This window comes from Halictus rubicundus, chromosome 7 (genome assembly GCF_050948215.1).
Source record: "Halictus rubicundus isolate RS-2024b chromosome 7, iyHalRubi1_principal, whole genome shotgun sequence".
In the NCBI taxonomy this organism is placed as follows: domain Eukaryota; kingdom Metazoa; phylum Arthropoda; class Insecta; order Hymenoptera; family Halictidae; genus Halictus; species Halictus rubicundus.
Window position 1 is genome coordinate 7,244,583 of NC_135155.1, and position 16,362 is coordinate 7,260,944.

A 16,362-nucleotide genomic window follows, 5' to 3' on the forward strand; every position below is an offset into this window, starting at 1 on the left:
TTGCGTTGATCGCGCAATAAAGGCCATTTAACCGGGACCGGTAAAAATGGGTTGTGTCGCGAGTGCGCGGGCGATTTTGCGCCGTCAGAAAGCGGCCGTTGACATCGGGTGGCGCGCGAGAAGGATTTCGACGTTGTTATTTTCGCTGTTGTCGGGACGCGGCCGTAAAAAACAGTGAAAATTACCCCATGCGTATAATTTGATATACACCGGCCGAACCTGATTACGGGTCGGAAACGCGACAGTGAGAGGGTGAGAGAGAAAGGGGGAGGGAGAGGTTTGCGCGTGGGGGTGGTTCGCGAATGGGGTGGCTGCGCGGACAAGTGGCAAGCATCGGTTCCGAGGGCCAGCTACCGATGGGGGTTGCTTTATTGTCCACGCAAGAATTGTCACTCGCATATACACCGACACACGCACACACCCCACGCGGGACAGTCGCCGTGCACCCCTCTGGCCCCGGTCTGTTAGTTACCGAGCCTCGTATTGCAACGGTATTATCGCGAAAAACACGGCGCGTCCTGCGATTTTTCGGCCATCGCCATTACGGCGCGTCAGGGCTGTTGACGCTTTATCGACGAACTTAACGCGACCGGATAATGGCCAGTTTTCAATTCGCGTGCCTCCTCGCGATTAACGATTACGATCGCCCTGCGTGGGATTACCGCGAGAGGAGTTGATTGAAATTCGCGCGGGTCTCCGAGGCTATCGCATTGCTACTTTATGGGGATTTGAAAATCGTCGTGGATTCTTCAGCGAACGAGACCTATTTTGTTCTAAAAGTTGCTTTCGCTATTTGCGCGCTTCATACCTTGGCTACCTCGACAGTCTTCGGCTAGACCACGGATTTATATGGAAAATAAAAATTCATTCATTACAACATACAGGAACTATTTATTTCTTTTCTGAATCATTTTAATTAGTCTGAGATGATAAAACAGTTTTTTTAGATCTACCCATTCTTGTCACAAATGATTAAAATCCACTGCCTAGTCATTACTATACTGCGAATTTTTATGAAAGGCATTCTTAAATTCTTTTAATCTTCTTATTTTAAATACATAAATCCAGAATCTAATTATCACTGACACAATATTTCAGCTAGATTGCAACGTCAATTCTCAGATGATGGACGATCTTGGAATATTCCTGTTTCGAGGGCGGTTCAAATCCATCACTACCTCGACCATCGAAATTGCGTGGACGGTTGCGCCTCGATGAAGACCGCGGAACCAGTGGTTCTTTTCTTAATTAGCGAACACGAGGAACCGCGGCAAAGTCGGCAACGGGGCCATTGATTTTTCACGGTGGAATGAACGGGCGAATTCAATGAAGCTTCGCGGTCCGTTAAAGCGACACGGCTTATCGAGAATACATTACTATAAATTCGCGTGTAAACATAGCGAACCATGCGAGTCGGGGGCAGCAACGGTACACAGCAAGCGGAACGGGTGCCCGTAAAATTCGGGTGATCCTAGGAAAATACAGTGCCAGCGAATCGTTTCGTGTTGCTTCGCAGAGCGACCGGAAGTAATCGCGTTGAATAAAACACCGCGGCCCTGTACAGTTAGAAAAAAAGAGGACCCACGAAGCTCTGTAATATGTTCCCCGAGCATCGGCGTCGATCGTGATCTTCTGAAACGTTTTTTTTTTTTCAAAGTTATAAGGCCAGATTCAGTACTACAGAAAAACTGTTACAAATTAATACCTGAAGCACTTCTCGTGGTAATTGTAACAACATCGTCGTCTCGCAAGAGCAAATGATTTCTGCGTAGCGTCATTGTGACAGGTTGCGGGTCACCTTTAAGAATTAATTACCTAAAAACTAAATGATACAGAGCTAAAAATATTTCTGCACTGTGATCAGGAGAAATGAAATACTATAGACAAATTTTTAAATTTGAAAATTTCAAATATTTTCGTGACTCTTGTGCATCACCGACTCGCAAGGTTAGAACCGAAGTCGTGCTATGGTGGTCCTTCGCCAATGGCCGATAGCGAACGGGAAATTCGCGATTGCCGGAGGTATGGTCCAGGACAGGCGTCAAACCGGGACTCTATCAGTGTTTGGATCGGTTCGTCGTGGTTCGGGGTCCGGCAAAACCCGTTGTAACACGGTTGAACACTCGAAAATATCGTCTCCAGGCAGCGGGTATGATTAATGACCGCCGATAACCGCGCTTGTTAATACCGCGTCCCTATTATCGTAGAAGTGTTTATAGCATCGGCGAACGTGAATCGAACGGGGCAGTATGTAAATCGCGCGTATAACACAGAACACACGCTCGCCTGACAGAGAGCTCATGCTCGTTCCGCGAGCGCTCGGAACACTCGTGCTCGCGAGCGCTGTTACGAGCGGGTACGAACGATGTTTAGTCACCGGGCAATATACTAATGGTATGTACATAGAAATATAGAGAAACGAATACACACCGAGTATATTTACAATGAATTAACCGGGGCGTTAATGCAAAATCCCCGGTCTACTCGCCATTAGTTTAAACAGATTTCCAACGCTCGCGCAGGCTCTCTCTCTCTCTCTCTCTTTCCCTCTCTCTTTTTCTCTCGCATCTACATGACCCGAGGGGTCGAGTATGCGGCAAAATTAAACACTCGCCGTTGGAAAACTGGACCGCATTATCTAGCGCTGTCCTGCCCAGCACTCTCCAATGGATTTTCCACCGGATACCCGGTCCGCTCGAAGCGTGCTGGACTGATAGAGCTTCTAATAGATTGAATGATGAAGAGGATCGCCGGGTTTCGCCGCTGGATAGTCATTAAGCTTATAGTAATTCGATATCTTCGGAAAAATTCAAATTTTCCGATTATTGATGGTCGGTGGCCTATGGATTGCACCCTTGTTTTCTGAAATATTTCACGGTACTTAGACCTGTTAATTGTTACTATGATTTGTCATTTGCTACATTTTATTTCTCTTTCGATTCGTATGGCTGTCCACTTAGAGCGAAAACGTTTCCCAACAACCTTGTAAAAGTCATTGCTTATTCTCTCAAATACTGTTCCAAAAATATTCTCTACCATTCCTCATACTAATTTTATATGAACGTAGACAATTTTTTAAAATAAATACACCTATAGGTACTCCATATAAGAACCAAACATCTCCACATCATTTGAAAAAATTTTAAAAAATTCGCCAACCGTTTTCATTATTAATGTATCATATTCTATAATAACATTTTTCATTTTTTTTTTATTCATGGAGTTTCCACCGTGAAAAAGATTTCTTCAAATTTAAAGATCCTTGACCCAGTTTCCAGCGCATCATCTGGCACTCAAAGACGTGCCCCGTCTCACGGATACCGAATTAAACAGTAATCAGGTTTTAATCAATTCTTCCGTTCTCTGTGCAGTTTCCCAGCGGCACTGGGATTCTGCGACTTCCTCTCGCAGGAAGCCAGGCAAGATTTTATCTATCCCGAAGTTTCATAACTGGCGGGCCGCATTGGTAATGTATCTTCGGGGATTCAATAAAGCGAGGAGGGCTGCGGAAATAATGAGGGACGCTGGCGACGCGTGGACTTCGTCAGCCGTTCGCTAATTAATTCCGATTAATCGCCTCGAAGTCCAATCCGATGCGTCAGCGATCGTCACGCGCGGATACGTCGGAAGGGTTGTTGTTCATCGAGATGCGTGCTAAATCTTTCGCGAATGGCCGCGGTGTCGTTTCCCGCTCGGTGATTCGGAATTTCGTTGGCGCAAAAATTGCAAACCCCTAAAAATCGCAGTTCCCCGTGAAATTTTATATTGTTGAACCCTTGCACAATATGGTGCTTCCGTTGCAAGAATTTTGGAGCTTCCTTTTTAATATTTTTAAGCATCATATTTTGTGCACCTTTTACATTTGATTAAAATGTTGTACTTTAGTGTATTCTTGGAACCAATTAATTCTTGCTAGAGAAGATTAATTAAATAGATTAATTAAAGCTGCTGGTAATACAAGCCTTATATTTCAATTTGAAAACTAGTACAAACGCTGGTACTTCGTGTCGTTGTTGTTTTATTAAGGATATAATTACCTAACAATAATTTAACTGATTTGTACTACTCTTTTACAGTGGACAGATTGCATTTATTGGATTGTATTATGCGCTTGCGATTGTACTTTCGATTAACGAAATAATCTAATTTTATATTAATCTAACCCAGACCTTGTATCATAATATAAATGATATCAAAAGTTTGATAGTATTTACATTACATATTTTTATTCAAGACAGGCTATCTAATTATTTTCCTTGGCTGTGATTATTTACTAAAGACTAATAATTTACTTGCACAAATTATAGTGAATAAACATGGATATATGTTAATAAATGTATTCGGTAATTTTCAGCAAAGCGCCGCTATTATTCCGATAATTACAAAATAAAACATTTGAGAACAGTCCATTTCACAAATCCGGAAAATTTAGTGTTAAATAAATTCAAATTTGTACCATGTTAATGAATATTGGCTGGCCAGCCAATGCATTAATCAAGCGTTTTCCCTGTGGCATTTTAATCTTGTTTATAAAAGCTGTTATCTGTGCAATATAATATACGCCTGCATGTATAAATTTATTCAATGGTTTTCTGTAAATAAATGCAAGTTTTATAACCCTCTATTTTGAGGAATTGGGTATTTCGGTTGGCTTTCAGTGCTTTAAGTATAACCGTAAGTGTAACTATAACTGTAAATTGTATGACCCTCCACTTTGACGAATTGTATGCATGTTTAGGCTAGCTTTTAGTGCATCGTACATGTTCATTTTTAGCGTTATAATTTCGAGTGAATGTTGTATGGAATACTGTTTGGTACATTGGTCACGTAGCTATAGAACCTGGAAAATTGTGACTTACCAGAATATTTCTCCGACTGCATCTGTTCTGTTGGCACGGCATAGTTCCCTGTGGCATTCGGTGGGCAGCCATTACGATTTTGCTGTGTGCGCAGTGTGTGAGTTGCGTGAAGAGATGGGCCACGCGGTGGCACTTCCGGTGGTGCTGGTTCCGGAGGGGAATCTCTGCCCGCGTCTGCAAAAAGTATGCAGAATTTAGTATTTTTCCACTGTGATCAAATCGTTCTTGTTCCTGTGCACTGCTCTGGTAACTGGTGCATTCATATTCTCAAAAAAGACTGAAGAAACAGAACCGAATCTAACTGGAAAAAGTACTATTCTTGGTAAGACAATTCCGTAACTGATATTCTAACCTTAATGATGCGATAATGAGACTTCACTTCAGCTAGTCAAAAATGTTTAGCTTTTTTGTAAATACGATCCTGTAGATTTCGATGAGAAAATGCCAAATATCCAAGTTTTCATGTAAGGAATTCAATGTTTCAGAAGTTATACGCGTGTAAGGTTGAGCGGTGGAGGGAAAGACTGCCGCCATATTGGTATACACTCAGCGGCCCGCGTTGTTTAACGACCGGAGCCGCTAGATGGCTGAACCAGTGAATTCCTATTAAAACTTGAATATTTGCATTTTCTCAAAATGTACAAGATTATATTAAAAAGTTGTTTAGTTTTCTAAGATGAAGTTCAACCAATAATAGTAATAATAGCTGTCCACTCCACTCCTATAATTGCAAGTTTTAAGTAATAGATATTATGACTGTAGTCATCTTCCTCCATTCCATGGTTATCTGTACTAGCTACATTGTTATATTGACGGCCACAATATTGTCCCTAAAATCTTACTTACTGTATAAACTACCAAATAAATACAAAAATTATAAGAAAACAGCAATAACCTCACTTTTTGAGAGAACTTGTTACTACAAATATTATTTAATATGGTTGATTAAAGTGTTCATATTATTGTCGCTAGGAGCGCTGTTGCTGAGGTATTACATCCAAAATTCAAAAGGTACGATTTAGGCAGTGGTACGACTTGAGCAATCTTCTCCTACCTAACCATCACGATCACGGACAAACCCGTTAAAAGAAACCACACAATTTTCCACTAAAAAATTATATTAAATTCCTGGGGCTTCTTCTGCACCGAAAACTTACCCGAACAGTGCACAATGCTCGAGTATAAATCCTCTAAACGTGCATATAAAAAACAGTGCACACTTCCCAACTGAAACACAGCCACAATAAACACTGTTCACCGTTGGGATCACACCAGCAACCAATTTTGAAAGTTCGAGGCGAGAAAGAAACACGGTATTTCACGAAGGCTGGACGCGAATTGCCCTACGTCAGCGTGAGTAACGTTTTCGCGGGGTATAACAGGCGCGATACCGCGACGCGGACGCGTGACAAATAACGTTTATTTCACGGCCGAATGATTTATGTATCGGAACAATTATATTAAAGTCCGTTCCCTCTGATTCACGTCCCCTTATTCGCGGCGGCGTCCGCGTAATACCAATTACCGCCCACTGGAAATGTGAGCAATTAAGCGGCATCAATAACTAACCATCTCCTAATTACGTTTCATGCAATGCGGGCACAGGGAGGATCTATTTTGCCGTACGATTGGTTCTCCCTAGAGCAAAAACAAAGGGTTATCTTTAAATCACCGACAATGTGATCATCAACCATCATTTCACCGACAATGTTTATACCGGCAATCATTTCAGTGGCATCGTCCGTTAACTTACGTAAGAGTTTGGACACAAAGTACTGTAATAGTGTGTTATGATAACTTTTATCATTTGCGTCATCATCTTTTTCAATTACGGAAACGAATGTGAAAATTGCAAAAGACAATTTCTGTGAAGTATTTTATTTAAATAAACATTGTCGACGAATTCTGTCGATGAAATCGTATTAATGAAAATATTGTTGGTGATATAGAGATAATAAAAAAAATGAAAATAAACCAGGAAATTGGAGGGAGAAATAGTAGATTGGGGAAAAGGAGGGGAGGCCTTATGTTACGAACCGCATTATTATAATGCCGATCTCATTATCCAAAAGTGCACATCAAAAGCGGCGCGATAGCTGCGCCACGCAAAATGCTAATGCCGGTGTTTCTCGCGTGCGTAGTTGCGTGCGTGCGTGTGCTCGTACGGTGTTTGAGTTTGGTGTCGTAGATCGAGCCGTGATTCCCTCCCTGTGGTGATTAATTGTTGATTAATTTTTCTACCTGGTCCTTTGTGCCCTCTCGAAAATAAATTGCTTGATTATTATGCCTGCGTGTTTTAGACATTTTTTACTTTGTTGTATGTGCGCGATTATCTGCGTTGTTAGGTTATGTAGTGCATTTTTAACTGCTCTGGGAAATTTGTTTGGGAAGGTTCCAGATATGTTTGTGTACGTATCGATTTCAAGAATTTATTCTTTTTCAATTTTCTGTGGATTAACCCTAACGGTGTTGGTTTTCTGGCTGCAACTTCCATTTACAACTGAATAAAAATAAATAAATTTATTACTTGATAAGTATAATTACTAAATAAGTATGTTTTTATAAAATACAATTTTCATGAACTACGACGAGTTTTCAATTTTTTGTCTTTATTGCTTTCAATAAATCACTTCAATCTTGGGTTAAAATTTACCTCTGGAAACCAGAAATTTTTAACTTTTTAAAATTGTAATCCTGTAGATTTTAGCGATAAAATACCGAAAATCTAAGTTTCAATGTTAGGAATTCACTGGTTCAAAAGTAGTGCGTGTTTAAATTTGAGCGAATTTCAGCGTTCTTGACAGGTTAGGGCGCCGCCATGTTGGTATGCACTCAGTGTCGCGCGTCGTCTAGCGAGCGGTGCCGCTAGGTGGCAGCACAACCTTCTCGCGACTCCGCTCATTGGACGACATCTGAGTACATACCAATATGGCGGCGCCCTTACCTGTCAAAAACGCTGAGAATCGTTATCCTTACAAACGCATAACTTTTGAACTACTGATCCCCTAGGATTAAAACTTGGATTTTCGGCATTTCCTCGCCAAAATCTACTGTTACAATTTTCGTATTCAATGTTTAAAAAAAAACATCGATGTCCTTGAAAATATGACCATGAGAAAAATATCTTTCGCTTCTCAATAATTTCCCTGTTTAAAGTAAATATTTATTATCTGAACCATTTTATCGTATCGTGAGATCGAATGGAGATAGTATTTCGCTTTGAATATTAAGTGACCCGTAAATTCTTAGCAATTCGAAGTTGCCATCCAGCAGTGAGTGAACAGTGTGTCCTGAACGGTTAAATCAGTTCACTGCTTGTTGGTCGCACTCCTTTGACAATCAGCAACCGTTAAGTTAATAGATTTTAATCCAGATGGCCGAAGACCGAAATTCCATTATCTAGCATCGGAGTAGCCGCAACCAAGTTAGAGGGCTTCGCGAAAGCGTAATAAACCACCGTATCGCAGTTAACCTTGATTTACAATAATGTGCTCTGTAACATTAACAACCCCTAATGGTTACACATTGCCCCAATTATATATATATGTTTAACACACTATCGATTCGGGCCCGCGCATCATCGTCGCATATTACAGCCCCCGGTCTCTGTTCCGTTCACCAAGCTAGTGTGTTCTTGCGCGCAAGATACATGGATTACGTTAATAAACTACAAATTGCGCCAGGCAAGTGCGAATCGCTAATCTAATTACTTTACATCAAACACCATCTTCCGCGACGCTTGCTCACGGGCTCATTGCAATTACTCGAGCAACAATAACCAACCATCTTGTCCACGGATATTCACTTCAATTCAAAGACTAGTTTTCATAAATAGATGCTGGATGTTACTGAAATAACGATTAAACAATTGTTTATAAAATCAGAATTGTTAGGTAGTAAAAATATGCAGGATAGTGACTCTGCTTTGTAACCAAACTTCACAACTCTGCTCAACAATTCGGCACAAAAATGAATTAAGTAAGTCATTTTAACAGATTGTAGACATAAAGATGAAAACCAACAATAAAATTAATATTGTTCACGCTTCAATCGTAATGCGTTAAAATTTTTGACAAAGTAAGGAACCGTTTGCTTGAAACTTTATTTTGCATATAGATTTGCATGGAAAATAATTTCTAATCAAATTTACACAAATGTGATCAGTGCCTTAGGATAAAAATTAGTCAATTTCTGTAGACAACATATTAAAATGTAGAGATTTTTGTGCTTTTATACCAACAAACTTGAGAGACAAAAGTGAATTCATTATTGTTCAGACTTCAATCGTAGCGGGTTAAAATTATTGACAAAGTACGAAGCCCGTTCAGCTCTAGAGCTCGCAAAGAAACTTTTGCCCCGAGATCTGCAGTTTAATTATCACGGATACGCGATTTACGGCCGCGTTCTTTGATCCGCAGTGCAAAGTATTTCCTGCGTCGCAAAATTACGAGGAACCCGTGCGTTTCACATACCGTTTGCATTTTACTCCGTCAGATTTTGATACTTCAAAGTGTCCAACACTTTCCCCAGCGAATCCGACTAAACGATCGCGTTCAGAGTGTTTGTTTTCCCTTTGGCGGTTGCGTAGGTGGATGTAGAACTGCTTTTCACAGGCCTCGGCTATTTGTGTTGCTTGGAGCATGCCTGGGAGCCCTTTCTTTTGTGCCCTTTATATTTAGGTAACTTTAATTATTCGCCGAGAAGAGTTCCTTACAAGTTTGAATAACTTTATAAGCAACTTGGCTGCGAAATGCCCGCAACACAGAGCCCTAAGGGCCGGAACGTCGCGTCGTCGTCGCACGGAAATGAAAATTTTTTTCAGAATTGCCGTTCCCGCTTTAACGCTGCTGGTATGACGCGTTTTTAAAGGAGACCAGGCGGAATTCGTTGGCCGAAAATTCGCCTCCGGTGTTCATTCGGATGGTTATTTAGCTTGAAAAATACTCTGCTGTTTGGCACCGTGAAATATTTAATCGAATATTAAATTTAACGCGCTCGAAACATTGACGAAAACGGGTATTTCGACGGAACTTCACATTTTAACCTTTTGTGGGCCAAAAGATTAAATTGTGAGTTTGCAAATAAATTCAACCCGTTTATAATTTTATTTCATAGGAAGGTACATTCTATTAAAACGTATACTAGAGCTCTTTTCTGCAAAAGACTTAGTACAAACTTGTCGTCTTCATTTTTCTGTATAAAATGTTACATGTGCAAAATTGGTTTTATTATACTAATTCTTAGACGTGTCGGAAAGAGAACATTTTAAGGTCATTCATTCGTCAAAGAAATAGTTAAATTCAGTCAAAACTTTTTATTTTGAACGCTAACCGTGCTGGTTAAAAAAAATGTGACTGGTATGTGTGTAAAAATTGCAGGCCAGAACTTATTCAGATTTTTCGCTATTATTATAATAAACTGTGCTGAAATGGAAATACTCATTCAATATTTTCCAACGAAAGTAGCTTTGTAATATAAACGTTTAGTGTAAAGAATTGATTGTTTTAATGTGTTTAATGTTCTAATTAATAATTTTATAATAATGGTCGCCCACTGTAGGTGTGTACACATGAGTACAGATGTTTGATCTGTCTGATGGAATACTTCTCAGCCAATGGTAGTAATTAATTCAAACAACCCTTCACCTATACACGGTGTGACATAAACACAGCTTGCACGGTGTCCAGCGTGTTAAATTAACACTAGAACTACCGGATCCGTCAAAATGACGGATTTCAGATTCTTCGTCTTAAAATTATTGAGATTGTACATATGCTTCTGTAGACACTTACTGAACAGATTTATTTATTCCGTCAATTTTGTAGAAATAATCTTGCAATGTCTCGATAAATGCGGTTTTGTTATTTTTAAAGGGCAAAACAAACTAGTCACGTGCTCGGTAGTACTAGTATTAACACTAGTTAAAATAACTGGTTCCTAATTTTTTCTTTCACAACTACCGGAATTACAAAAACGTTTTCACCAGAAATTTTTGCATGAACTAAAAATGGTATGAGGTTCAAATAGATGTATTCTTGTCATTATTACAAAGCGATATACATCGGTTGTATTTATTACTCGGTAATTCTAGTGTTAAATGAAGCAGAGTAACTGTTAACAGAATATCATTTGTTACGGCACAAATTCTTCCGAGCTGGATTCTAATGGAACAGAGAAGCACCTAACTCTTTCCATTCCAACGTTGAAGCAATACATTGCACAGATGTAATAATCCAACTTTCTGCTCTAACATCTACAAGCTGCGTCCGAGTTGCAGTGTAGCAGTGAGAGAGTCGGTTGTTCGTGCGGACAATGCAACGCGTGTTACCAGCGCGCGCGCGCGCGCGTGTGTGTGTGCAACATAACGCGTGCTAACAGTCCACCGAATCGTGACAAACACATCGTGTCCCGCTAAGTATACGGCTGCCGAAAACACACAACAGCTACATAGAGAGCGGGTATAGACGGACGGACGGTCTACGATTTACATACCTGTGAAGTAAATAGGCCTGGGCAGACCTGTGCGTCGTGGGATGTGCAAAGACAGAAAAGTGCATTAGTGCAAGGGGGTGAGGGGTGGTGGGGTGGGGGAGGTTTATATGTGTGTGCGAAAATTGGAACGTGCTATTACGTTATGCCAGCATTCGGTGACGGGGTGCCGAGCTAGAAGTGTGTGCAGGTGGAGCAAACAAAACTAGACGAACATGTGAACGGCGCGGCGGCGACGGCTACTATGATGAAAGGGGAGAGAAAAAGTGACGAGAGAGAAAAAAGAAGATGAACCAGGCGGAGGAGAAAGAGAATGAGAGATGGAGTATGAGTACGAGAGAGAGAAAGATAATATAAATGTTGTTGAATGACACGGCGTGCGCTGTCACGTTAAACGATAACGACGATGTAACGAGAGCGTGGCCCAGATCACGAAGAATCGGCCGCCCGGTAATTAGACCGTTCAAACTCGCTCGCCGCGTTGACGGCTCGAAAACTTTGCTCATTAACGCCGAGGCTCGTTTCGTTTTTCATTAAAATTCGCCCGCCGCCATAATTGAGACCCAGGCGCAACACGTTCGCGTTTGAAACGTCGCGACGACCGTCGATCGCCGGGATTGTCGCGTGATCGCCGGACAGTAGGCTCTTCTTAAGAGCCAAGGGTAGTCGCGTGACTTTTGCAGAGCCAGCATATCGGTAACTGCTGTGCAATTTCTGTTCACAGCCTTCAGCCACTGACTTAAGATCCGTCTTGGTCTTGATCCGACGGGTCCTAAGTCTGTAACTAAACATTATGAATTCTAACGCCGGAAACGTGCTTCAAGTTTTTGGCTTTATTTCGCAGAGAATCAAGACAAAATATAGCACAATTTGTAGCTGGAGATATTCTCTAGCACGCGCTATTCTCGATTTCATCCAGAAAACTCATCCAATGGCATAACAATGCTTGGGTTCCACGGCATGCACATCGTCAATTTTTGGCCTACTTCTATCGCTTCTATTACCAAATATCTGCATAATCTCGTCAGCTCATGACCAGCGCGCGCTAAATTGAACCTTCCTCTTTCGAACGAGCCCTTTCCCAGCGAAAAATATTCTCCTATAAGGACGAAACGTTGGGGCACGTAAAACCATTTTTCGCCTATTTTTGTCGGTAACGTGGTCACTCTACCTTATCACGGATCTACGGAGTCTTGGCTCTTAAACGCAGCGTCTAGTACCCAAGGTAAAATTTCCACAAGATTCAAAAATATTTTGGGACCTATCGAAATAGGATTGACAATGTCTGCGAATTTTTGCGACTCATTCTCGGCATTTCTGCTGCGTCAAAAGGAAGCTTGGAAATCGCATTTCCAGACTGCGGATATCTATGCAAATGCCAACATTCATTGATTATTTTATAGAGACCAAGATGAGGAACAAGTACAACTTATCAGTTAGAAAATTGCTTATAGTAAGAATAGAGTATGTATGTCATGAATATTTGTTACTATACGTGTTCTCTTGTGCTTCAAACATGTACAAATACCGTGAATGCATAAAACTCCGCAGCCTATTTATAGAATAACACAATTGAAAGTGCTATTGAAGTTTCTGAAGGACCAGAAATGAAAAAATCCTTAGCCATAGACTTTCAAAAATTGCGAAATAATCGCTGGCAAATAACGTGCTGAAGTATTTAATTTCACATAGCACCGCTACCATTCTTCGCATAACTCAGCACACGGTTCACCGCACACAATGTAGATTTCCGCGAAAACAGTCACCGCAACATAAACCGAATCTTGTCAACAAAATTCCCAGCGCGATTATGATTACGTCTGCATTAGAGACGGGGCTAACATTGAAAATTACACGAGAGAGAGAGAGAGAGAGAGAGAGAGAGAGAGAGAGAGAGAGAGAGAGAGAGAGAGAGAGAGAGAGAGAGAAAGAGAGAGTAACAGGATTGCGGGCCGCGGAACGCAGGCTCCGATATTTTCCGTAATAAGCGGTAATAATTGCTTAATTAAACCGGACGGTGAAACGCGCAATGCGTTCCTGTCAGCGGCAGCCGCGTACGTCCCCTATCTTGGACAACTTTACCGTCGAAATGTACATTCGTTGCAGTTATTGAACAATCTGCCGGCATTGTTCCACTGTTGGGAACACCTGTAACGCTCAATTACAGAGTCGATATCGCCCTCGTCGGCCGAGGAACGAGAAAAACGTCTCCCCGCGAATCCGCGATGAGTTATTCCCACCGTTCCGCCTCTCGCCTTCCCCGGTTTATTGCGAATGACGTTCGTTTCGTTTCCTTCGACGCGGATACGGACGTGCTTACTGCGAATTAACGTCCCGATAAATTATTCATCCGACGGAGCCCGTCGTTCGACAATTTATGGAAACGCCCGACGGAAGTGTGCAACCCCTATCCCGTATGCGATACACGCTTTATCCATTCCATCAATGAATCGTACTTGCGAAGCACCGTTTAGTGTACCGTTCATCTATTCTTTCCTTTCTTTCGTCACAGTTCCACGTGCATTTTGTTTGAACCGTTTCAGTGACCAAACACAGTGAATTCTCGATATATGTCAACAACACGGGTCTTGCCACCGTCGTGTATCGTCCAGGAGACGTATTCGAGTCGTGTTATGTTTACTCGAGCTTCGGGCCTCTCACGGAGTATCCCCCGCGGTGGTGGGGATAATTCCTCGACTGTTATCATCCAGGCCTTGGCGACATATATAGAGAAATCACTGTACAGTCAACGTAAAACGTAGTCGTACAGTGAGTAATTTTAACAGAAATATTGTGGATTATTAGCAAGATTTTAACAAATTAAAAATATGTACAGGGTGTATGCAAATCTTGTACCTAAAGAAATAGCATTAAATATGCAAATAAAAGTATTAATATTCATTGATATCTACATACGTTGTTCTTGCATTTTATAGTTCTGAAGATATCATGATTACATAAAAGTTTACAGTTCAATAACAGTGATATCATAAATTGTCTAATTAAAATCGTAAGTCTTATTTCCAGTAAAAATTGTCCAAGACGAGTTTGCAGCTTCTTCATATTCAATCCGCATGATTTATCGGCATATTTGATTTACAAAGAATATACAAATGTTATTACAAGAATTTGTAGATCTAGAGAGTTTTAATTGTTCTTATAGTGAAATGTTGTAGTTCAGCGCGATCTAGTTCGATAGAAAGAGGAAAATTGAAAATTGTCGACATCAAATCGCAGCACGGACATATTAACGCTAACGCGGCAGCGCGGCATACGGTAATTACTTGTCCGTCAATCTTTTATTTAGTTTCCTGCGTACGTTTGATGCCCGCTGAAGCATCCTCGGATGTATGATGAAAGCAGAACAGTAGGCGACGTCGCCCGCATGCGAGTCCGATCGATTGTCCGGACCAACGTCAGCCTACGCGACATCATTGACTGGGGTTCAAATTATATATCGCGACTTGTGATTGATTATCGTTTATAACGAATCAAATCGAAATCAATTTTCTTCCGTACCCGGTGAACCTGACTACAATTATCGCGGAATATTCATTTAAACGGGCGAGCGTGGATACGTCCGCAGGTCTGCGTTTTTTAACTCTTCTAGTACCAGATGGGTTGAAATGATTTATGGTTCCCTGTTCCAGGATCATTGATAATCATAGAGGATCCTTTTGAAATTGTTAAGTGAGTTTAATTGTTCGCTGATTTTTTTTCTCTAAGACATTTTGGAGTCTTTTTCTTCAAATGTTATTCAGAGGAAGTAATTGGAAAGAACATATATTAATTATGCATTAATATTCAGTGATTTCTCTATATATGTCGCCGAGGCCTGGATGATAAACGTCGCGGAATTATCCCCACCACCGCTGGGTGTACAACGTGACTGGCCGCGAAGCTCGAGAGGCCTCGGACGCCAAGGACTGTAAACATAACACGGGTATGTCTCCTGGACGATACATGACGCTGGCAAGACCCGTGTTGTTGACATATATCGAGAATTCACTGTATCATAGTTTTATTAAAAGGATTATCGTTTATTTGAAGTAACGCGTTGTAATGTTCCATCTGAGTTCCAATTTTCTAACAACCAATTTGAATAATTACCTAGGTACCTATATTAGCTCCTTTGAATGGATCAACGTTAATTAGGAAGAAGTAGATCCAAAGATATGCAACAGAAAATTGTGACGTAAGGATTTGAAAAAATCGAGTCACCACTGTCAATCTTATAAGAAGAAAAGGGTGGTAAACGAAACAATAGAACTTGACAAAGAGTTCTGAAGTCGCAGCGAGCATCTCTGAATTCTTAATGCGCGCAATAAAATTGGTGTCACTGTAGCTAATGCGTCAAAGTAATCCCATCTGTTGCGAGTCGTTTCACCGGCAGCTGGAAAGATGCAAATTGGCACTGTCAAGGTGTAACGGGTTCCCTTCAGACTTGACAATCGAGTTGTAAACGAATTCTCCCGTGCTTCTGGGGCGGTTCTGCGCCCGCGAGAAGGGTTCGCCGTGTCCGGGCCGATTTCGCGTTATTTATTTACACGCTTAATCAGATGCGAGGCCCGATAGAGACACTGACAAAGTGGAAGTTTAGTCAATCGACGTCGACCAATCGCGGGCCATAGCCAAGAGGTGGGGTGTGGGAACGGGTGGGGGAGAGGGAGGGAGCGGCATAACAGACAAAAGGGTTGAACCAGGTTATCCCTCATCCGTGGTCGCCGCTGGATGAAGTTAGTCAGACACAGTGCAAGGGTGTGCAAGGTGGCCGACAGTGACTTGATGCGGTTAGCGATTCGCGCTGGTAATTCGATTTGATGGTCTAATGCCTCCGTCACGTCCGACGGTACATATTCATGTAAATACGAATTATTTCCTGGGATACAAACCGGCGCCGTTGTGGTCGCCACGTTCGTTGACCATTCGAGCACCGCTTGAGATTGATTCCTTTCGTGCCGACTCGCCACCGGAAATTCAATCACGGATATTCAGAGCGCGTTCTGACGTTCTA

General features: G+C 41.5%; 1 protein-coding gene across 4 annotated transcripts in view; it reads right to left on the reverse strand.

Annotated features, from left to right (window-relative positions):
- Positions 1-16,362, reverse strand: part of Ten-a (Teneurin-a transmembrane protein) — a 1,070,822-nt gene that overhangs the window by 599,513 nt on the left and 454,947 nt on the right. For all 4 annotated transcript variants that reach the window (XM_076790528.1, XM_076790527.1, XM_076790526.1 and 1 more), the window contains exon 7: positions 4,860-5,033. In XM_076790528.1, the coding sequence (XP_076646643.1) occupies positions 4,860-5,033 (174 nt within the window). The remainder of the gene's footprint in view (positions 1-4,859; positions 5,034-16,362) is intronic.